This window comes from Xenopus laevis, chromosome 9_10S (assembly GCF_017654675.1).
Source record: "Xenopus laevis strain J_2021 chromosome 9_10S, Xenopus_laevis_v10.1, whole genome shotgun sequence".
Classification (NCBI taxonomy): domain Eukaryota; kingdom Metazoa; phylum Chordata; class Amphibia; order Anura; family Pipidae; genus Xenopus; species Xenopus laevis.
In genome coordinates this window covers 91,301,492-91,325,121 of record NC_054388.1, presented here as the reverse complement: position 1 = coordinate 91,325,121, position 23,630 = coordinate 91,301,492, and the positions used below count along the sequence as shown (strand labels likewise).

The window sequence follows — 23,630 nt, the reverse complement described above, 5'->3', positions numbered from 1 at the left end:
AGTTAAAAAAAATCCTCAGTTTTGCTGCTGTGCTTATTTTAAGTATATTCATTAAATACAAATGCCTCCATGGCCCTAGCTGTATAAGACACCTCTGATGGCAATTTCCTTACTCAACCTTAGGGTCTTCATATTATCCATTTCTATATAGAATTAATGTGACTGAACGTGGCAAAATGTCCACCCGCCAACTAAGAGGAGGCCAACAATTACTTTTCAGTCCAAATAACCCTGTCCCTGTGTATCTCAGCCCTCGTCTGCAGTATTGTTTCATGTTATCCACCTACTTGGACATGGAATGCAATAATTCCTTTCAGAGACTGTTCTCGCATTGGAATGAGGTTCACAGCTATATTTTGTTCACAAAATATCAGTCTGCCAAAATATTTGACCAGTTCGATTTCAGCATTCCATAGGGTACCAAATGCAACAAAACATGCCTAGAGAATTTCTAAGGTGCTTCAGTCTGCCATGTTTACTCCAATATATCAGGCCTGTGCATCTGACAAATTGCTCCATACCACAGTATCAGAGAACTACGGGGCAGCGTTCATCAGACACGACACAACTGTCAGACGCTGCATCCGAAAGTCGTGTTGTGTGGGATCAACAATGCGACACCATCCAACAATGCATTCACTTACCTTATTTCCGTCGCATGCGATTTCACGCTGGCGTTTTGTCGCAGCGCTTCAGATCACTCCGAAAACTTACGTGTAGTTCTACCCTTAAAGGGGTTGTTCCAAACTCTTTTTTCAGTTCAGTTGTTTTCAGATTGTTCACCATAAACAAATACTTTTTTTTTCAGTTGCTTTCCATCTTTTATTGTTTACCTCTTTCACAAAATTTAAATGTAATGTTCCTGCCTCTACTGTTTCAGTCTGGCAACTCAGTGATCCAAGAACATTCTGAACGGTTACAATTTGCTCCAATTAGTTGATACAATTAGCTGATACATTTCTCAACAGCATTTGTGGAATATTAGCAACTATTGTATCAATTCCAACAGCTGCCTTTAATGAAACTCAAGGATTCTGCACTGGCTTTAGCAACATTGTTTAAAAGGTAACAACCAGGAGTTCAGTAAATGCTGCTTTCACTAGCAATTGCATTTACAAATAACTTTTAAAGCACTAATACTTTTTTTTTAATAGATTCATATTGGAAAGATGTGTATAATTGTGTTTTCTTTTATTAGGTAAAATGTCGGTTTTTCAAAGACAATATAGCAGCAAGCCTGTACTTTCATGCTGTTTGTATGCAAAACATAATCTTGAAAGCAAGGCAATATTATTGAACTGCTGCCATTTGCTCCCATTTAGTTGATACATTTCTCAACAACATTTGTGGAATATGAGCAACTATTGTATCAATTCTAACAGCTGACTCAGGGATTCCGCTCAGCAGGGATAAAGATAACAAATGTTATGTATCAACTAAATGTATTTTAAAGAGTCTACGACGCCACTCCCAGAGAATAGCAATATTGTAAGAAGTAAAACCCAACATCTTTATTTGAGTCAAATCCTAGTAAAGAAAGAGTGCTGAAGCTGTGCATTGATAATACACTCGTTCGAGTGCTGCAATAGCATTCCGGAAATGGTAGCTCATTACAGACCGAACTTCCGTATTAGCCATTTAGCTTCATTGAGGGTTGTCACTTCCTCCATGTTGGACTAAACCATTTGTCATTAAAAGGGAACGTCTCTCGCTTTCGCTTAATTCATTTTGAAATCATTTTATTTATTTTTTGTTGACAGCAGGAACGCAAAATACAGTGTATTAATCTGTAGTGAATAACTCGCGCACTGGGTTTAAATTTACGCGAATGTGCATAGAGTCAGTTAGCCACCCCTGCGTCCTGCCTTGGTTCGCTCCTTTTCCGCCGGCGCCCGGTACAGCGCACATGGCCTGTTGGTAGCGCGAAGCCTTGGCTTTTCTTTATCTGCGGGGACAGAATAACTGCAGCCACGGTGTTAGTCAGATTCCGCGTTAGGTAGAACAGAGACAAACAGGGAAGCGACGAGGAATGCTGGAGAGTGAGCGACCTGAGAGAGACATGGAGGAGGAGGAGGACGAGTCCACCGAGGAGCAGGAAGAGGGGATGTCCTTTAGCGATCCGGAGGGATTCGTGGACGATATCAGTGATGAGGGTGAGTGAGGGGATGCTAGAATATTGCAAATAGCGATATCATTAGTTGCTTGGTGGTTTCTCTGTAGGGCAGTGCTTCTGATTGTGCAGTAGCCACAGGCCTGTGTTAGAGTGGAGGCTTCCCTGGCAATGCAGGAAGACTATGGAATTAGGTACATTATGGGTGTTGAAGCCCTTCTACTCCCGGCTGTTGTTAATCTACAACTCCCAGCATCCTTCTGACAATCTTCCAGTAACAGCTGGAAGGCTGCAGGTTGGTGGGACATCTAACAGCTGTCTTATTCCCTAATATGTCCATGGTACTTGTACACCCTCCCCAAGGTAGAATTGGATTTGGGGAGAGAGTGCATAGTAGGGAGTTGTAGTTTTGCAACAGCTGGAGGTGCTGCGGATTGGACAGACTTGACTTAAAGGGGAAGTGTCATGAAAATGTAATGTAAGCGTCAGCATAGCGAAATAAGAAGTTTTCAAAATATAGTTTATTGAAAAGTCTGTACCGTTTCGGAAATAATCAACTTTATCCTCACTATTCCTCTCTCTGCATCAGTTTCTCCGACTGCATTGGCAGATAAAATGTTTAAAGGCAAAATATCGCGAAAACGAAAATGTAATACACGCTTCAGCATGCTGAAATAACAAACTTACTAAATACAATCAATTAAAAATGATGCACCGTTTCTGAAATAATCAAGTTTATCTTCACTATTTCTCTCTCTGCATCTGTTTCTCTTCATTCTGTCTTCATGCAGCAGTTGGGTGTCAGATAATCATTGACAGTTCGATCCAATATATCTTATAGGGGGGCTCCTTTGGCCTAGAAGATGTATTAGCCGTTCACTTTATTAAAATCACCAGAAATCCTGTCTGTTTCTACTGGAATCAGTTATTTGAGTGAGCTCTAATACATCTGCTAGGAAAGGAAGTCCCTCCCTATAAGATATATTGGATCTAACTGTCAATGAATATCCACCCAACTGCTGCATGAAGAGAGAAAGAAGAAAAACAGATGCTCCCCCAATCTTCTATTCTGTCTCTGCCCTTAAACAAAAGAATAAAACCACTTTCTTGTTTTAACCTATGGTTAATAAATGTAAGGGGAGAGGAAATAAGAAAAAAAAAAATTAGCAAATCAAAGTAAGAACAGCCACCAAATTAAATCCTTTCAATCGATTTAAACAACCTTATAGCATTTTAGTTGAAAACATAAAAAATGTAGAAACTGAATCCTCCAGTCAAGTTCTTGCTTTTTCACAATTCTGTGTATCAGCTGTCTTTTGCTACATCGTTTCAGTAGTCCAAACCGCTGGTGCAGAAAATAGATAAAAAAAAAAATTACTTAATAGCAATTATAAATAAAAATAAAAAATATGTATATTAGAATGAGAATTGTGTACCTATTTGTTTTTTTAGGAGGGGCGAGGTTAAAACCCTTGAAAAGGAATCTTAATAAAAATTTTACTTAACCCTGTTAATATTTAGTTTAGGGGGCCCATTTACTTAGCTCGAGTGAAGGAATAGAGGAAAAAAACTTCGAATGTTTCTTTTTTGGGGCTACTTCGACCATCGAATGGGCTACTTCGACTACGACTTCGAATCGAACAATTCGAACTAAAAATCGTTCGACCATTCAATAGTCGAAGTACTGTCTCTTTAAGAAAAAACATCGACCCCCTAGTTCGCCACCTAAAAGCTACCGAAATCAATGTTAGCTTATGGGGAAGGTCCCCATAGGCTGTGCTAGCTTTTTTTGGTCGAACAAAAATCGTTCGATCGATGGATTAAAATCCTTCTAATCGAACGGTTCGAAGGATTTAATTGTTCCATCGAACAATTTTTCGTTTGATCGAACGAATATCTCTAAATCCTTCAACTTCGATATTCGAAGGCGAAGGTTCTAACTTCGACAGTCCGATATCGAGGGTTAATTAACCCTCGATATTCGACCTTAAGAAAATTTGCCCCTAAATGTTTGCTTTTTGCACACACATGATTAACCCACTTTACATAATAAATAGGTCTACTAATGCTGACAATCATATCTAATCTTTAGATGCAAATAAAATGTTTTGGTTTTTTTTTTCCTTTTTTTTTTTTTTGCTGACCTTTAACAAAAACTGCGAAAGTGCAGTACATGTTGTTGTTGTTGTTGTTGTTATATCCCTGTTCTGTAGCACTGCAGCATACACTGGCCCTTTATAAAAAAGAGATTATACTCTCTTAATTAGAGGGAGGCAGAAAGCGAGCAGCAGTCCTTATCTTTCTATAGCAGCATGTCAGTGTCATCAGTTTGGCAAGTTTATCTCTTTGCTGTACAATGTAGAAGGCTTCATAATTGAAGCAAACTTATAATAAATTCCATTCTAATGAGGAATTTTGTAAGGGTTTTGTATTATTGACCACAGGTGGCTATTAGTTATTAGTATTTATCTCACACTAGAGTCACATTGATTTTGACTTGAATCTGACTGTATCTTTTGCTTCGAGTCTAAACTTGTGTGTCAGTTGCTTTTTAGCTGAGCCATTGTTTGTATCGGTTTACTACAGCAGGGAGACTTCTTAGTTTCTTATGGACAGAGACTGCATTTAAGTGCCAGAATCTAACATGCAATGTACAAATGTTACAAAGCAGTACTAAGTAGTGGCTTCGATAAATTTGGTGTTTTTGGTACAGTTTATGCTTAATATATGGGAATATGTAGCCTACCTTTGGCAGCTCTTATGTTTTTTTATAGATTTATTCAGCAGCTATATATTTTGTAAGCCATAAATATTATTCATGACTTGCCTTATCAAGTTTAAAAAAAGTTAACTTTATATCTGAAAAATGCTCAGAAAAGCCAAATTTAAATTTTTAAATTTGTTTCATCACACGCTGAATAAGCTGGTTTAGCATCTCCTGTCTTTTTTTCGTATTCTAACAAATTTGGAAGATGGGCTTATAAGAGTATCTAAGAGAGCAGGTAGGCTTTTCCAAAGTCTTCTCTAATCTGGATTTTTGGCTGCTCCCAACCCCTGGGGTGTCGTCCCCAAAGTTTCTGTAAATCCAGGTGTAAAATGTACTATCATAAAGCATACACATATGTGTTGAATTAGGGTGGGCATACATTGTCCAATCAGAAGATATCATATGAATGGCCGACTGCATTGACAGATAAAATGTTTAAATTCAAAATATTGTGAAAATGTAATACAAACTTCAGCATGCTGAAATAAGAAACTTTCTAAATACAATCAATTAAAAATGATGTACCGTTTCTGAAATAATCAATTTTATCTTCACTATTCCTCTCTCAGCATCTGTTTCTCTTCATTCTGTCTTCATGCAGCAGTTGGGTGTCAAGATATTCACTGACAGTTAAATCCAATATGTCTTATAGGGGGGCTCCTTTTGCCTAGAAGAGTTATTACAGCTCACACTATTAAAATCAACAGAAATTCTGTCTCTCTACATGCAGAATTTGTGCAAAAGGCAGTTATTTTGTTAAATTTTGTTTGTACTGGAATCCGTTATTTGAGTGAGCGCTAATACGTCTGATAGGAAAGTAAGCCCCCCTATAAGATATATTGGATCTAACTGTCAATGAATATCTGACACCCAACTGCTGCATAAAGACAGAATGAAGAGAAACCGAAGCTGAGAGAGGGATAGTGAAGATAAACTTGGTTATTTCAGAAACTATACTGAACTTTTAATTGATCGTATGTAGAAAGTTTCTTATTTCAGTATATTAAATTTTCATTTTTGCGATAGTTCCCCTTTAAACCTGTCTGATCATCTGCAAAATGCCCCCATCCCCTCAACCTGCCATGCATTTGCCTATATTGATGAGCAGTATAGGCAAAAGTAAGGTCAAAATAAGACTAAGCTACTTGGCCAACTCAATAAACTGTAGAATTCCAGGGTGCTTTTTGTTTTGGGCAAAATCAGAAGGGCTCTCTGAACTTGGTCCTAGCATGGGAAGCTTTTTGTATACATTGTATTGGCAATGTCTGCTCATATTTATGCATGATGATCACTATTAATCGGCTAGTCATGTTCCCCATAGTAATGACTAGACCACATGCTGTCCTTCATTATCACTGGTGTAAGTTATAAGCTGAATAAAGCTAAATATAGTTGCTATCAATGAATGCCCGGGTGCATATTTGCCCATTGTTGATAAACCCCAATGGCCTCTGCCTTGTGGGATATCATAACCTTTGGTATCTTTGGCACCATACATTTTAAAACTGGATTTCATTGTTTCAGCAAATTTTTAATAATCTCTTTTCTTTTTGTGAACATAGATACATTGTTGCTGTTTGTACCCCAATGTTATAAATGGGAATAAAAGGAAAATTCACTGTTGTGTTAGGGCAATGGTACACAGATTTTGATTTTAAGGTGGCTGTGGCCTGGAAATGCACCAAGGCACAATTTCAGATAAGCCTCAAGCAAAGGAAATTTCAGGTGATTGGTACCAAGGCAAATGCAGGGTGATTTGAGGCATATAACACTGTGTTTGGGTTTTTTTTCTCCCCGAAACTGCATCACGCAATAAACCCCTATGTGCCAGTGAATACTTTTTACTCCAATACTGGTTCCGAGGTAGCCCATTCCTATTTCACCAAGTACAGGGGAGTCTCTCTATCAGAAGCTCTTGGGTGTGTGAGTGTGAACTCTCTCAATATTGTGCCCCCAAACAAACAGCAAGGAGAATCTGCCCATGTTTGTTGGCTTAAAGGTTCTATTCCACTCTGATCTTTATTTTTACACATGAGATTAATAAAGGGCTTCCCTGGAGTTATGTGCTACCATTTAAAACTTACCAACACCAATACTCCAACAAAGTATTCTCCACAACTCGCGACATGTCAGTCTTTGTTACTTTTATTTATTTCTTTCTTGATATATTGATGTTGGTAAGACAACTAGATGCAGCCCTTTAATCTTGTTCTGGATTGTGTCAGAGAAGTGGACTCTGTATTGTCCACCAATCATCCATGCAGTATTTCATATGCCTAAATTTTAGTGAGATGTGGAACTCAAATTGAAACATAGAAACTTTTCAAGCATAGTGTAACATTAAGCATTCTCGGTGTTAATATATCTTCTTCTTCTTCTCAGAGTTGCTGGGTGATATTCTGAAAGACCGTCCTCAAGAGGCAGATGGTATCGACTCGGTGATCGTGGTCGATAATGTGCCACAGGTTGGACCTGACCGTTTGGAAAAGCTAAAAAATGTTATCAATAAAATTTTCTCCAAGTTTGGTAAAATTACCAATGAATTTTATCCAGACACAGAAGGCACCACCAAGGGGTATGTAAGCACAACTGAAGAAATACAATTTGGTAGTGTATTTTGAAAAATGGCATACAGGGTGATACTAGTTTTCCACTTAAACAATGTATAGCTTAGTAAAACGTCAGAAATGTCTGTCCTGAATGGTAATTGCCTTCACCAAATCATTGGTCAATCGATTATTGATCAGAATTGCTCACTGGCACATTTCCGATTGTGAATTGCCTGTACTGAACTATACATTTGTAGCCTTAAACTAAGGTCACACCTGGAGATTCGGGGAGATTGTCGCCCGGCGACTAATCGCCTCTTCTTTGGGGCAACTAATCTCTCCTTCCCCCTTTCTTCCGCCTGCTAGAATGAAAAATGCCTGCGGCATGGCACTCGCGGTGCTTCGTATTCCGAAGTCGCCCAAAGTTTCCTCGTGAGGCAACTTTGGAGAACGAAGCACCGCGTGTGCCATGCTGCAGGTGATTTTTCATTATAACCGGCAGAAGACAGGAGGAAGCCGTTCGCGGAGATTAGTTGCCCCAAAGAAGAGGCGATTAGTTGCCAGCAGGGGCGATCCTGGCCCCTCCGCCACCTGAGGCAGCAGCAGTTGCTGCTGCCCCCCCCCTCCCCCAGAAATTCGCTCTTAAAATACCAGGAGCAGCATTTTTGCTGCCCCTGGTACCTAGTGGGGCGCTGCCGCCTGAGGCGACAGCCTCAACTCGCCTCATTGGCGAAGCACCCCTGCTTGCCAGGCGACTTAATCTCCCCGAATCGCCAGGTGTGCCCTTACCCTAATAAACTAGAAAGCCTATCAGTCTCTTGTTTGCTCCCAGGATACAGGGAAACACTGATATCTTAACTCTGCAGTAGACAGATTATAAACGGACAAGAGGATTATTGCGATGAATGTTATTGTGCTCCAGCTTTGTTTTAAGGTTGGTTGAATACAAAATAAGCATGTTTTACCATTTGTTTTCAGATATATTTTTCTGGAGTATGCTTTGCCAGCTCAGGCCCAAGATGCAATAAAGAATGCCGATGGCTACAAACTGGACAAGCAGCACACATTCCGCGTGAATCTCTTCACTGACTTTGACAAGTGCGTCTTTACATTTTGCATTCTCCTTGCTTGTACAGTTGTGTGCTTTGTGCAGTCTCTGTTATTTCTGTTATTTCCGCTTTGTTTCCCAGGTACATGGTTATTGGAGATGAGTGGGAAGCCCCTGAAAAGCAACCATTTAAAGACTTTGTAAGTGCAACTTTTTTGGATCCTGTCCTATTCAGTGACCTGGAAATGTGCAGTTGTAGTAGGCCACTAATTGATCATTTTTGATTTTTAAAACTCTGTGTCGATCAAGTTTGCAGTGGAGCCAGAATATTTGTTGCTGTTCAATCTAACAGTTTACACTGGGTCTGCCTCCCAGCCAGACAGAGATATCTGAAAGCTTTTTTTATTTTCTATTCAAGAAATTCATTAAAAGACAGATTAGCATGGTGGAGACGCCGGAGGAACAGGCTCTTGTATCCATTTCTTGCTTTTGACCAACAGTGGGTATTAAAGGAGAAGGAAAGCTACGGAGGCATTTTATTGCCAATAGATTAGCTGCAATGGTGCAAGCTAGAATGCTATATTTATTCTGTAGAATGTTTTACCATACCTGAGTAAAAAGCTTTAGAAACTCTCTGTTTGTTTAGGATGTGAGCTGCAGTATTAACATGGTGTGACATCACTTCCTGCCTGAGTCTCTCCCTGCTCTGGGCTCAGATTACAGTAGAGAAGGGAGGGGGGGGAGGAGCAAACTGAGCATGCTCTTGCCCAGGGCAATGAGGTTTAAACTGAAGGCAGGAAGTCTGATACAGAAGCCCATGTGTACACATTAGAAGGAAAGAAATGCAGTGTTTCTTTTGACAGAGGACTCAGAGCAACACTACTTTGGGGGTTTACTGGTATATTTAGATGGACCTTTCTGATAAGGCTTACTTAGTTTTAACCTTTCCTTCTCCTTTAAACTGTTCATTGTTAACTTTTACTCGCCACCCTACCCACCACCAGCAGCTGAGCACTAAATTTTCGTGGGCCACATGGACTACAGGGTTTAACCAAGCTTTTCCTCTTATTCAAAGAATTCATGCTTCCTATGGTCTAAATCTATAGGGTCCAAAGCTGCGAATAGTCAGAAGAAGAAGGCAAATCATTAAAAAAAAAAATACACAAAATAAATTAAACAATTAAAAATTTTCTTGGAATTGGCTATTCTATAACTTACTTAAAGTAACTTAAAGGTGAACCACCCCTTGTAACTGTTAACACAGCATAGAGGGTAGACATTGTTGAAATTGGTTTCCTCTCCTCCCACACTTTTCTGAATGTATATTTGCTTATCCTGCTCCAGGGAAATCTGCGCTCTTGGCTCGAGGATCCGGACTGCCGAGATCAGTTCAGTGTTATCTTTGAATCAGGTGATCGTACCAGTATCTTCTGGACTGATGTCAAGGAGCCAGTTCCAGTTGAAGAGAGAGCAGTAAGTTTTTCTAGTGGCTTTAATAAGGCAGATGTCAGGAAGCTTATATTTTATCCTATAGCCTTCCATAGATTTCAAAAGGAATTCCAAGCACTATGTATGGTGTTAGGTCATTGCTCTGTTATGGTTCTTACTCAGAATTAATGCACTAGTCATATTCACAGCTCTGTACAAGGTCAGAATATAAAGTGTATCTGTTGGGTAATGCCCACCCAAATAAATATAGCTGCTTTGGTCTCTGTTATGGCAAGCACTTCTCTCAAGTGCAGCCTTGAGTGTCTTAAGGATATTCTGCCTCTAGTCAGCTGCTTGCTGTGCAAATGTGTTCATTGAAAATACATCAATGTTTGTTAATCTAGGTCTACAGTTTGCTAATCTTGCTATAAAGGGCCACCAACAGCATAACATTTTAACTGCTATTTCAGTTGGCACCTGCATAGTATATAGAAAAGATAAAAGTTAGTTTTCACTTCCTTGTTTCGTGCCAAAAATTCACATGAGTTAAAGGATTCGTTTCGGCCAGGCACAAGGATTCGGGTGACTCAGAATCCTGCTGAAAATACCAAACCGAATCCTGGATTCAGTGCATCCCTAATAAAAGTATATTTGCACCGATTGCCAGCAGATGTCGGTGTGTAGATGGCTGTGTAGCAACAGGCTATATAATAAAGAAAAAAAGGAACCATACTTTCATACAACCAAATAGAAACAAATAAACCGCCAAATTCCTGTGCAGGTAGGATCTTCAGGTCCACTTCAAAGGAAGAATATTACAATGTAGACTGCAAAATGTAAGGCTAAAGCACTGCATGTGCAAAAATACCAGTTTTTACCCAATACTGCACTTTGGCAACCTTGCATCTACCTATCAATATACACATGGAGTGGAGGGCTACTTGGGTCAGAAACTCCCAGATGTCTCTTTTCTGCCTATGGGGCAAGTGCTGAAACTGCAAGAGCGAGGGACACTGAGGTTTCTGTGCCGCAGAGGATTTGCCTCGTGTCCTTGGCCTCAAAGTACATACAACTCAATCCATGCTTTTGGTCCTTTATTTTTATTTACAATTGTATTCCAGCTGTGGCAACCCTTAGTTTTGAAGTTAGATTTGAGTCCAGACTTCTGGGAGGATTCGTGGGTAGACTGGTTACACATATATCCTAACCAAATCCTGCTCAGATACACCAATTACATCAGTGCTGCATTTTATAGTTTGTACAAAGATTTTTTTCATTAACTTGAACTTGTTTTTCTAGAGATGGACTGAAACATATGTACGCTGGTCTCCAAAAGGCACTTACCTTGCCACGTTTCATCAGAGAGGTATTGCACTTTGGGGTGGAGAAAAGTTCAAGCAAATTCAGAGATTCAGCCACCAGGGTGTACAACTCATCGACTTTTCACCATGTGAAAGGTATTTTTTTCCCTTCCCTGTCCTATACATATGGCTGTATTTATTCTTTCCCCAGTTCAGAAATTAAAAATTTTTATAATCATTTTATACAAACAGATTGAGATATTTCATGCTACAGGAAATGGATGTGATTTACTTAGACTTTGCTAAAGCATTTGATACAGTGCTACACAGAAGGTTACTGGTTAAATTAAGGAATGTTGGCCTGGAACATAGTATTTGTACCTGGATAGAGAACTGGCTAAAAGATAGACTACAAAGAGTGGTGGTAAATGGAACATTTTCTAATTGGACCAGTGTTGTTAGTGGGCTCTGTACTAGGTCCCTTGCTTTTCAACTTGTTTATTAATGACCTGGAGGTGGGCATTGAAAGTACTGTTTCTATTTTTGCAGATGATACTAAATTGTGCAGAACTATAGGTTCCATGCAGGATGCTGCCACTTTGCAGAGTGATTTGTCTAAGTTGGGAAACTGGGCAGCAAACTGGAAAATGAGGTTCAATGTTGATAAATGCAAGGTTATGCACTTTGGCAAAAATAATATAAATGCAAGTTATACACTAAATGGCAGTGTGTTGGGATTTTCCTTAAATGAGAAGGATCTAGGGGTTTTTGTAGATAACACGTTGTCTAATTCTTGGCAGTGTCATTCTGTGGCTACTAAAGAAAATAAAGTTCTGTCTTGCATAAAAAAGGGCATTAACTCAAGGGATGAAAACATAATTATGCCTCTTTATAGGTCCCTGGTGAAGCCTCATCTGGAGTATGCAGTGCAGTTTTGGACTCCAGTCCTTAAGAGGGATATAAATGAGCTGGAGAGAGTGCAGAGACTAAGTGCAACTAAACTGGTTAGAGGGAGGGAAGACTTAAATTATGAGGGTAGACTGTCAAGGTTGGGGTTGTTTTCTCTGGAAAAAAGGCGCTTGTGAGGGGACATGATTACACTTTACAAGTACATTAGAGGACATTATAGACAAATAGCAGGGGACCTTTTTACCCATAAAGTGGATCACGTACCAGAGGCCTCCCCTTTAGACTAGAAGAAAAGAACTTTCATTTGAAGCAACGTAGGGGGTTCTTCACAGTCAGGACAGTGAGGTTGTGGAATGCACTGCCGGGTGATGTTGTGATGCTTTAAGCTTTCAGTTAATGCCTTTAAGAATGGCTTGGATGATTTTTTTGGACAGACATAATATCAAAGGCTATTGTGATACTAAACTCTATAGTTAGTAAGATATGGGTATATATAGTTTATGTGAAAGTATGGAGGGGTGTGTGTATGGATACTGGGTTTTCATTTGGAGGGGTTGAACTCAATGGACTTTGTCTTTTTTTAACCCAATGTAAAAGACGACTAATATCAATTCAGTAGCATACATGAGCCTGTAATCTTCCCAGTGACCAGCTGGTGGCTTCTATTCACTCATGTATTAGCCAGCTGTATACACTCGCAGGCAAAGATGAATAACTGTTTTCCTCCCTCTCTCTCTATCTTAGGTATCTGGTTACATTTAGCCCTCTTATGGACACTAAAGAGGAACCGCAGGCCATAATCATCTGGGACATACTGACAGGTCACAACAAAAGAGGGTTTCACTGTGAGAGCTCTGCACACTGGCCTATATTCAAGTACGTTGTACGGAAAAGAAAAATATGAAAAGGATTGGAAAAATAAATACTTTTATATGCAGTTTTATATTAATATGATATTTCATTTCAGATGGAGTCACGATGGCAAATTTTTTGCTCGAATGACATTAGATACTCTTAGCATTTATGAAACACCTGTAAGTATTTTTCCTTCAGTGATCTATTTGTAAATGCTATTCTTCAGCAGATGCTTTACAAAGCCCAGTCATAGGGCATTATATTAAACACAAATCTGATTAAGATTAAAGGAGAACTAAATCTTAAGTAAAGAAGTAGCTAGAAATGTTGTACATTATGTTCTGAACTTCTGCACCAGCCCAAGGCAACCACAACCCTTTAGCAGTAAAGATCTGTGTCTCCAAAGATGCCCCAGTAGCTCCCCATCTTCTTTTCTGCTGATTCACTGCACATGCTCTGTGCTGCTGTCACTTACTGAGCTTAGGGACTGACTCACAATATACAGTACACATAGAATAGAAATGTCACAATATAAGACTGATTAGTAATTGATACAGATAATTACTACATGGCAGCTCAGAAACCAGTGCAATTAGCATCTGAATTTAATATTCACCCCTGTAGCATCAGCTTCTATTACAGACCAACCTCATTTTCTGCTGGATAATTAGTGACAACCCCTAAGTTTAGCTTCTCAACAGCTGCTCGGAGCCCACTGAGCATGTGAGTGTCACAGACACTTTCCAAGATGGTGACCCCCTGTGACAAGTTTGAAGTCCTGGATCATTGCTGACATTGAGAAGCTAAAACTTTAGGCTGGTGCAATATGTTCGGTATATAAAATATGGCATTTTTAGACATATTAATTTTTTGGTGGTTTCGTTTTCCTTTAAAACTTTAAAGTTAAAAAGATTAAAAGATATTGGGTGGATCACAGTGAAGGAGATGCATGCAGTCAGAGCAAGGATTTAGAACTCCTTTAAGTAAGTTCTCTCAAGGGTTTAGTTCTCCTTTAAGTAATCTATAAAACACATGTGACAAATAACATGGTCACTGAAGAATCAACTGAGATTTGGGGCCTCTGTGAGTTCCAATATGGCACACGCTAATATAAACTATGTAAAATATTGGTGGCTTTTTTAAACTTCCATAATAAATGCATATTCCCGCCACCTTCTGCGCCACTGGGAGATAGGAAATCATTACTCATCATCATCTCCATTTGTGATCTAAATTCATTTCTTATTTTAAGACTCGGTTGACTGTACAAGCTAAGAATTTGCATTGACATTTGCATCCAACAATTGTTTAGCTGCAGAGGAACCAAAGACTTCGTTCTTGTGTGCATAAAAAAACATGTAATAAATCCTGACTTGTTATAGTTAAACAGTGAAATTAATGTTCCGCCTTGTTTCTGTGTTTTTTTTACTAGTCCATGGGACTTTTGGATAAAAAGAGTTTGAAGATTACTGGAATAAAGTAAGTGACCTTTATGCTATTGCAGATTATACAGGAAATGATTTGTAACCCTAGCCAAAAATATTCATATGACTTGACTCCTGTGCATGTAAATTATTTTTTATTTGAAGTAGAAATCCTAATCTAGGTGCTGAGTTGTTGCCATGAACTGTGGTGAAAGCAGATCCATTTTGTCTAAATAAGCCACATCTGCTCTTCCATGTTCACTGTATTGTCACATATTGCCTATGCATGAACAGCCCCCACAGGTCCAACATTTATCTTAGATTTTCATTAAAGGAGAATTAAAGCTTAACTAAAGAAGTAGGTATAAATGTTGTACATTATGTTTTAGGCTTCTGCACCAGCCCAAGGCAACCACAGCCCTTTAGCAGTAAAGATCTGTGTCTCCAAAGATGCCCCAGTAGCTCCCCATCTTCTTTTCTGCTGATTCACTGCACATACCCTGTGCTGCTGTCACTTACTGAGCTTAGGGACTGACTCACAATGTACTGAATATATAAAATATAAATGTCACAATATTCGTAAATAATTCATATTATTGGTACATGGTAACAAATAACCCAGCACAATTAGCATCAACATTTATAATTAGCCCTGTAGCATCAGCTTATATTACAGACCAACCTCATTTTCTGCTGTATAACTTCTGATGACCCCTAAGCTTAGCTTCTCAACAGCTGCTCAGAGCCCACTGAGCATGTGAGTGTCACAGACACTTTCCAAGATGGTGACCCCCTGTGACAAGTTTGAAGTCCGGGATCATTGCTGCTATTGACAAGCTGAAACTTTAGGCTGGTGTAATAATTTCAGTATATACAAAATATGGTACGTTTGCCCAGATTAATTTGAAGGGCTTAGTTCTCCTTTAAAGAGAAATGTCAGGCTCAGTGGAGAAAAACTGACCTTAGTGTTCATAAAGTCTAGTGTGCAGTGTCTTGTCACTGTTGCTCTCTGGTTTTGGACTAAAAACTGTGAGCATAATGTCCAGCTATTCACTAATGCAGAAAGTCCGTAGTCAGAAAGAATGCACTCTGTTGGAACAGAATTGGTCTAAAATGTATGAGTAAGTCTTGCTCTTGTATTAAATAGAACATTTTTTTTTTTTTTTTTAACAGGGACTTCTCTTGGTCTCCTGGTGGTAACATCATAGCATTTTGGGTACCAGAAGACAAAGACATTCCTGCCAGGGTGACTTTAATGCAGCTGCCTTCCCGACAGGAAATCCGAGTTAGGAATCTCTTCAATGTTGTTGACTGCAAGCTGCACTGGCAAAAGAATGGTGATTATCTGTGTGTGAAGGTCGACCGAACACCTAAAGGAACCCAGGTAGGCTACACCTGTTACGCCTAACCACTTCCACTTTCATTTCTCAGGTATGAAGAGAATAAGTTATTTATATGTATGTTTGTTTTTTTTTTTTTTTTCCTTTTAGGGAGTGGTGACCAATTTTGAGATCTTCAGAATGCGTGAAAAGCAGGTTCCAGTCGATGTGGTAGAAATGAAAGGCAAGTAGAGCTCTCTTAGTCTATATACAGTTTCTTCTGGCCTTTTAAGCTTTTTATGTCCTAGGTTCAGAGTTCAAGAAAGTAGTGTAATGCAAAAGAGAATCCAGCACAGGAATTAAAGTGCCTATAGACGCTCTGTAAAACATTAGCCATTCTGCTTGTGTTCCCCTTCACAACACTTTCTGTCTTTGCTTGATAGATGGCATCATCGCCTTTGCCTGGGAACCTAACGGAAGCAAGTTTGCAGTGCTGCATGGCGAAGTCCCCCGGATATCCGTTTCATTCTACCATGTCAAAAACAACGGCAAGATTGATCTTATAAGTAAGACTTTCTTTTAACTGCAATTTTCTTTCCTCTTTTCTAGTACTGCTACCAAGTGGCTGAGTTTATATTTTTGTGTACATTTTTCTTTTTACGTTTTTCAGAAATGTATGACAAACAGCAAGCTAACACAATCTTCTGGAGTCCCCAGGGGCAGTTCTTGGTGCTTGCTGGACTAAGAAGGTATATAGTTCTGTGCAATCGCAACATCATACTTCTATTTGCCTAGATCTCTTCCTCAATGTCTGCTATGAAGATTTATGCAATTCTAGATAAGTGTGTACTTATTTTAGGGCAGAGACACACGCTGTTATTTCAGGAGATTAGTCACCCAGTGACAAATCGCTTCTTCTTCGGGCGACTAATATCCCCAAACTGCCTTCCCGCCAGCTAGAATGTGAATTGCCGGCGGGATGGCACTCTGATAGCTTTGTCTTTCTGAAGTTTCTTCGTGAGGCAACTTCATAAAATGATGTGCTCACTGTGTGCCATCCCGCCGGCAATTTACATTCTAGCCCAGCAGTTTGCAGGGATTAGTCGACTGAAGTAGAGGCGATTTGTCGTCGGGCGACTGAATCTCCAAGTTTGTCTCTGACCTTAGTGGACTTTCTCTGTGCTACTGGTAATGGACCATGAATGATACACAAGTGCTATCTCCCTTGATCTTATATTACTTGAGTATGTGTTTACCAAAGGGATACTGTCATGGGAAAAACATTTTTTTTTCAAAATGAATCAGTTAATAGTGCTGCTCCAGCAGAATTCTGCACTGAAATCCATTTCTCAAAAGAGCAAACAGATTTTTTTTATATTCAATTTTGAAATCTGACATGGGGCTAGACATATTGTTGATTTCCCAGCTGCCCCAAGTCATGTGACTTGTGCTCTGATAAACTTCAATCACTCTTTACTGCTCTACTGCAAGTTGGATCGATATCACCGCTCTCCCTTTCCCCCCCCCCCACCAGCAGCCAAACAAAAGGACAATGGGAAGGTAACCAGATAACAGCTCCCTAACACAAGATAACAGCTGCCTGGTAGATCTAAGAACAACACTCAATAGTAAAAACCCATGTCCCACTGAGACACATTCAGTTACATTGAGAAGGAAAAACAGCAGCCTGCCAGAAAGCATTTCTCTCCTAAAGTGCAGGCACAAGTCACATGACTGGGGGCAGCTGGGAAATTGACAAAATGTCTAGCCCCTTGTGAGATTTCAAAATTGAATATAAAAAAAATCTGTTTGCTCTTTTGAGAAATGGATTTCAGTGCAGAATTCCGCTGGAGTAGCACTATTAACTGATGTGTTTTGGAAAAAAACATGTTTTCCGATGACAGGATCCCTCAAAGTGCATATGGTCCTGTATAAGGAGTGATCAATGCATGCAGCTTGGGGAGATGTAGATCTTATCCTGCCAGTTAATTACTAATTTATCAGTAGTATAGAAGAACAGATGATGGAGTGATCAAAGGGAGCTCTGTAAAATTGGATATATTTAGTCCACAACAAGTCCGCTTCACTCCAGGACCAGAAGCTAAAAAGTATGCTTTTATTATATCATTATAAAAACATGTTTGAGACCAAGGCCTTAAACATTTTAAGTTATAACACCCTTTATCATATGCTAAACTAGGACACATCTGTTATATGATAGGTCTAGAGCCTTTATGTATTAATTATGTAACCAGTAATATCTAGCTGAATAATTTTGTAACGGAATGTAACTTCTTTTGCAGCATGAATGGGGCTTTAGCTTTTGTTGACACATCAGACTGCACTATTATGAATATAGCTGAACACTATACCGCCTCTGACGTGGAATGGGATCCAACTGGGCGCTATGTTGTGACCTCTGTTTCATGGTGGAGCCACAAAGTAAGATCCTTTGTATTTGTCTTGCAAACCTTGTTAAATTTCTGCTGCTTTTTTTTCTCCCGTCTCTTCATATAGAACCACTAGGAAAAGTAAAAGTCAGTAGGTCACATACCAAGTTGCCCCATATCTTATTAATCCTTTCAGTGTCAGTCAAATATTTTGAGATTCCATGTTGCAGCCATGCCTATAAACTTATCCTATATTGCCTTATTCTTTTTCTCGTTTTTGAATGATTTGCCTTTTGGATCAACGAGCATTTAGGCAGGTTATATACAGATTTTAAAGGTTGAACTTGATGAACGTGTGTCTTTTTTTCAACCTAACTTACCATGTTACTAGAGCTCACCCAGTGTCCATTGTTTGCCTGCTGTTTTATATCTCACCGTTTCTTTTTGTTGTGTCTGGATTAGAAATTCATTTAAACTGAAATGTTCCTTACAGGTGGATAACTCTTATTGGTTATGGACATTCCAAGGCCGCCTTCTTCAGAAAAACAACAAGGACAGATTCTGCCAGCTTCTCTGGAGACCAAGACCTCCATCATTGCTTAGCCAAGACGAAATAAAGGTGAGTTAAGCTTTCTGTTGATAGTAGAACTTGATTTTTATGTGTGTGTGTGTTTTGTGATTATGCAACTTGTGGTTTTTACCTATAAATGTTTTTTCTTGACAGCAAATCAAGAAGGATTTGAAGAAGTACTCAAAGATATTTGAACAGAAAGATCGGTTAAGCCAATCCAAAGCTTCAAAGGTATGTTTACGATTTTTTTTAGCATTTATGTCAGCTTGTTAATGTTTGCAAACAATACAAAATCCTCATGCTGAATTTTTAAACTGAATAACAGTGCAGTCTCAGACTGGGTGGCGTGTTCTCAGAAATGTTAAGGTCCATGATGTCTTCCCTCCTGGGAAGCAAGGACACTACAAGAAGCAGAGAACAGTATTTGCCAGCCCTGTAAGCTAGGGCCACACTGGGCTGATTCTCAGCCTGAGGATAAAGACAGGCAGAGAATCTATCCCTGAGGAGCAGATTTTGGCACTGAAATGCATACTTGTGTGTTTTTGTACTGAAATGCACTCTGAGTGCCTACAACCAAGAAAACTCAATGGTTCTGGGTGCAAGCACAGAAGAGCGCTCATTTGAGCACAGGGGCTTATTCTTGACCTGCGTTTATCTGCAGGATGAGAATCAGCCGGTGTATGTTTTGCTCTATAATCTGCACAAGTTATAATGTGCCGGGCCTTGGTTACCTCTTGCATCAGTTGTATTCATTGTATTTGTGTATGTTTGATGTACACTCCCAGCTATTTAAAGGAGAACTAAAGCTTAACTAAAGAAGTATCTAGAAATGTACATTATGATTTGAGCTTCTGTACCAGCCCAATGCAACCACAGCCCTATTTAAAGGAGAACTAAAGCTTAACTAAAGAAGTAGCTAGAAATGTTGTACATTATGATTTGAGCTTCTGTACCAGCCCAAGACAACCACAGCCCTTTAGCAGTAAAGATCTGTGTCTCCAAAGATGCCCCAGTAGCTCCCCATCTTCTTTTCTGCTGATTCACTGCACATGCTCTGTGCTGCTGTCACTTACTGAGCGTAGGGACCCACTCACAATATACAGTACACACAGAATAGAAATGTCACAATATAAGGCTGATTAGTAATTAATACAGATAATTACTACATGGCAGCACACAAACCAGTGCAATTAGCATCAGAATTTAATAATCAGCCCTGTAGCATCAGCTTATATTACAGGCCAACCTCCTTTTCTGTTTGTAAATTTGCGACGACCCCCTAAGTTTAGCTTCTCAACAGCTGCTCAGAGCCCACTGAGCATGTGAGTGTCAGACACTTTCCAAGATGGTGACCCCCTGTGACAAGTTTGAAGTCCTGGATCATTGCTGCTATTGACAAGCTGAAACTTTAGGCTGGTGCAATAAGTTCACTAAATAAAATATGGCATTTTTAGCCACATTTATTTTAAAGGGTTTAGTTATCCTTTAACATTCTGTAGAATATTTTTTATAAATAATACTGCATCAGAATATTTAAGGCTACTCTGGTTTATCTTTGAATGGCTTAAGATTTTTTCTCTTTAGAATTAACTTCCTACCAATAGTTTAATTGAATCTCACGCCGGTTGATTTTTGCTTTTTACAGGAACTGGTTGAACGCAGACGAGCCATGATGGAAGAGTACAAGACATACCGGGAGATGGCAGCAAAACTATACCTAGAACAGAAAGCCGCCCGTTTGGAGATCAGAGGAGGTAACAGCTTTTTTCCCAGACATCTCTGATAAAGGAGAACGATAATGAACATTTTCAAATTGATCTTGAGAAAGATTTTTGTTAGATGAAAGTTATATAACATTTTGCTTTTGATCGTTCTTTAATTGAATAGATGTTACTGTTTGATACTGTCATTTTATTTAATGCATTTGATGTTGCACCATGAAAGAGGTTTCAATTTGTACAATAAAAGTAATCTAGGATGGAGCTGGTTTTATGAGAGCGGCCTTTAACTGTTGCACACTTATGAGTTTATTATTTGATCTGTTTTTGCATAGGTGTGGACACAGATGAGCTGGACAGCAATGTGGATGAATGGGAGGAAGAGACCATTGAATTCTTTGTAACTGAAGAAATTATCCCATTGGAAGAGTAATCCGCTAAAGATCTGGTAATTTTCTGTTTCTCTTGTTTGTGTCCAGTATCTGAATTGTAAGCACAGAACCACACTATTTTAGCTCTGCTTTAAAAAATGTAATGTGTTACGTAAAAGTCCACTCCACACAAACATAACTTAAGCTTTTTGAAAATTAAACATAATTCCAAGTAACTTTGCAATATATATCAGTTATAAAATATGCAGACTTTTCATCATTTTTAATAGTTTGGAACAGTTCCCTAAGCCTAGCCCCCTGCTCTCCTGTTGATCTGACTACTTTGCTGAGCTGGCTGACTACTGTTACTTTGTATCAACAGCCACCTGTCCTCAGCCTGCATCCTCCAAACCCCACAATTCCCTGCACACCTGATTTCAATAATTCACATCCCAGTGCAATGCATTGTGGGTTATGTAGTTCCTGCATGCTGCCTGTAAGCTGTGGAGAAGTTGTTACAATTTGTAACATCAGTGTTTAGTCCCTCCTTTCCAGCCAGGATTTCAAATGATGCAGAAAGAGAAGAACTGTTAAGCAGCTGTATTTCAGCATAGAAAATGCCATTTATTTATACTTTTTGAAGAAACCGGTAACTGGTGGATATATTAGTGGTTTATGTGTTATGTGGGCCTCTTGGTTTGGAAGCCAGAGTTCCCCTTTAATAATGAAGCCTGTACCGAGCAAATATATTGAGCTGCAAGCGCAGTGATGCATCTCTAACACAAGGTGGCAGTTCTTGCACAAGGACTGATATTTTTCATCGGTTTGAAAGCCTGCAACTATTAAAGCTGGACAAATTAAAAGCTCACAACACTGAGAGGAAAACAGTATTTTGCCTGGGTAGCCTTGTTCCCTTGGTTGTTGGTTTTGTTCTGTGAGTACAGGGTAGGGATGCACCAAATCCAGGATTCGCCTTTTCAGCAGGATTCAGATTCGGCCAAATCTGAATATTCAAATTAGGGACGGGGAGTAAAATCGTGTCACAAAACAAGGAAGTAAAAAGGTTCCCCCTTCCCACCCATAATTTGCATATGCAAATTAGTATTTTGTTCTGTATTTGGACGAATCTTTCGAGAAGGATTCGGGGGTTCAGCCGAATCCAAAATAGTGAATTCGGTGCATCCCTAGTACAGGGTGATTAAAAAAAAATGTATTTAAAAAATTAAGTTCTGAATGTTGTAATGTACTTTCTTATAAGAAAAACTTATACACAGTGTCTGCCCCTCTTTTATGCTTTATATATTTTCTAGTTATGCTGGTAATAAGTACAGACGTACACTTGCCCAGACTTACTTTGCTCTTTGCATCTTTATTTCTCTTTGCAGTACCACCATATTTGGCAACAGTTCTCTGCCAGCGATTCCATTTTATCTCTTTCTCTGCAACCTTGAATGGACATATAAGTCTCTGTGAAGTTGTGCCTTTAGCCCTCGTTGGAGGTGATTTTAAAGGGCACTTCTTTCTAATTTGGTATTAATACTTCTCTTCTCGGATGTTCCACTTGCTCCATTTCTGGCTCCAATAAAATTGTTCTTTCTGGGCTGCTGGTATCTTCTGGGCTTCAGGTCCCTGCACTATGGATTCTTCTTCAGCAACTCTGTGCCTGCTTGATCATCTTGTTAAGGGCTGTTCCTGCAACCCCAGCAAAGGGACAATCATCTGTTCTGTTTGGCAAATGAATAGCGATGAAACAGCTGTACCCAATGCATTGAGTGCACTGAACCAGCACTACAGTGGACTGTATCCGCCTCCATTCAGGCTTCAACTATATGGGATTAATATGGGATTTAAAGTAAACATATATTTAAAAAAATACTTTGTGTCTTGTGCTTTCTTTCTCAGAATGTTCACTGTAATTATACAGCATTATTAACATTATACTAGAACTTAACTAAAAGGTAAAAGCCTAATGGCTTTTCTCCATGGTCTGTATGCCATCCATGTGAAGTACCATTAGGATAATACATGAACAACTCCTTGTGCATTCTTTTCATTGGGCATCTGGCAAGAATGTGGTGCAGCATCAATGACCATATAGACCAACTGGTTTAAAGGTTACAAGGGTTTATGTAATAAAAGACACTAAAATTGCCCAGGAGCAGTAACCCATAGCAACCAAATTCTGTTACACACTCTGAACATGTGTAACCTAAAAGGGAAGTTAAACTAAAGAAGTAGCTAGAATTTTTGTACATTTCCTCCTTTGGGAGGAAGAGGCCATTTGGTCAAATTCTATATTGTCCCCACATATTATTCTGGAGACACTATATAGATGACATAATAGTATGGAGGGGTCCGTAGGTGTTGCTCAGAGAGTCACTTAATGGGAATGTGAAAAACATTAAACTCACCTCTACTATAAGTAAAGTGGAAGTGGTCTTTTTAGATTTGGTTTTATCCAATGTTGAGGGCCACATCTAGACGAGCACTCCCTTCAAGAAAGTAGATGTTAATTCATATCTACACATTGATAGTTGTCACAAAAAAAGGTGGTTGGAAAGCATCCCCTACAGATAATTTATGAGGGTAAAACGTAATTGTAGTAGAAAGGAAGAATGAAGAACAGGTTATCCGTGTTAAAGAAAGATTTTTAGAGAGAGGAGATAAGGAAGGTAAACTTTTGGATCATATAGAGGGGGTTAGACAGAGAGAAAACTACTACTTATTCCGAAGAGTAAAAAGAACAGAAAAAGAGGGGAAATAGAAAAGGTCCATTTATAGTCACGAAATATAGTAAAGATAGTTGGAAGTTATTCAATATAGTTCATAGGCTTGATAAAGCCCTAGAGAGGCGAAACGCGTTGCAGCAC

General features: G+C 39.2%; 1 protein-coding gene across 1 annotated transcript; it reads left to right on the top strand.

Moving 5' to 3' along the window:
* Positions 1-1,706: 1,706 nt before the first annotated feature.
* eif3b.S (eukaryotic translation initiation factor 3 subunit B S homeolog) lies at positions 1,707-22,574 on the top strand. The gene is made up of 19 exons (XM_018239131.2): positions 1,707-2,153; positions 7,260-7,452; positions 8,405-8,524; positions 8,617-8,674; positions 9,819-9,947; positions 11,202-11,359; positions 12,857-12,988; positions 13,080-13,146; positions 14,400-14,446; positions 15,565-15,775; positions 15,882-15,954; positions 16,154-16,276; positions 16,381-16,459; positions 18,014-18,152; positions 18,594-18,719; positions 18,825-18,902; positions 20,317-20,425; positions 20,725-20,837; positions 22,146-22,574. Exons 1-18 carry the CDS (start codon positions 2,030-2,032, stop codon positions 20,820-20,822), a joined length of 2,064 nt encoding a protein of 687 aa, XP_018094620.1. The 5' UTR covers positions 1,707-2,029; the 3' UTR covers positions 20,823-20,837; positions 22,146-22,574.
* The last annotated feature ends 1,056 nt before the right edge of the window (positions 22,575-23,630 follow it).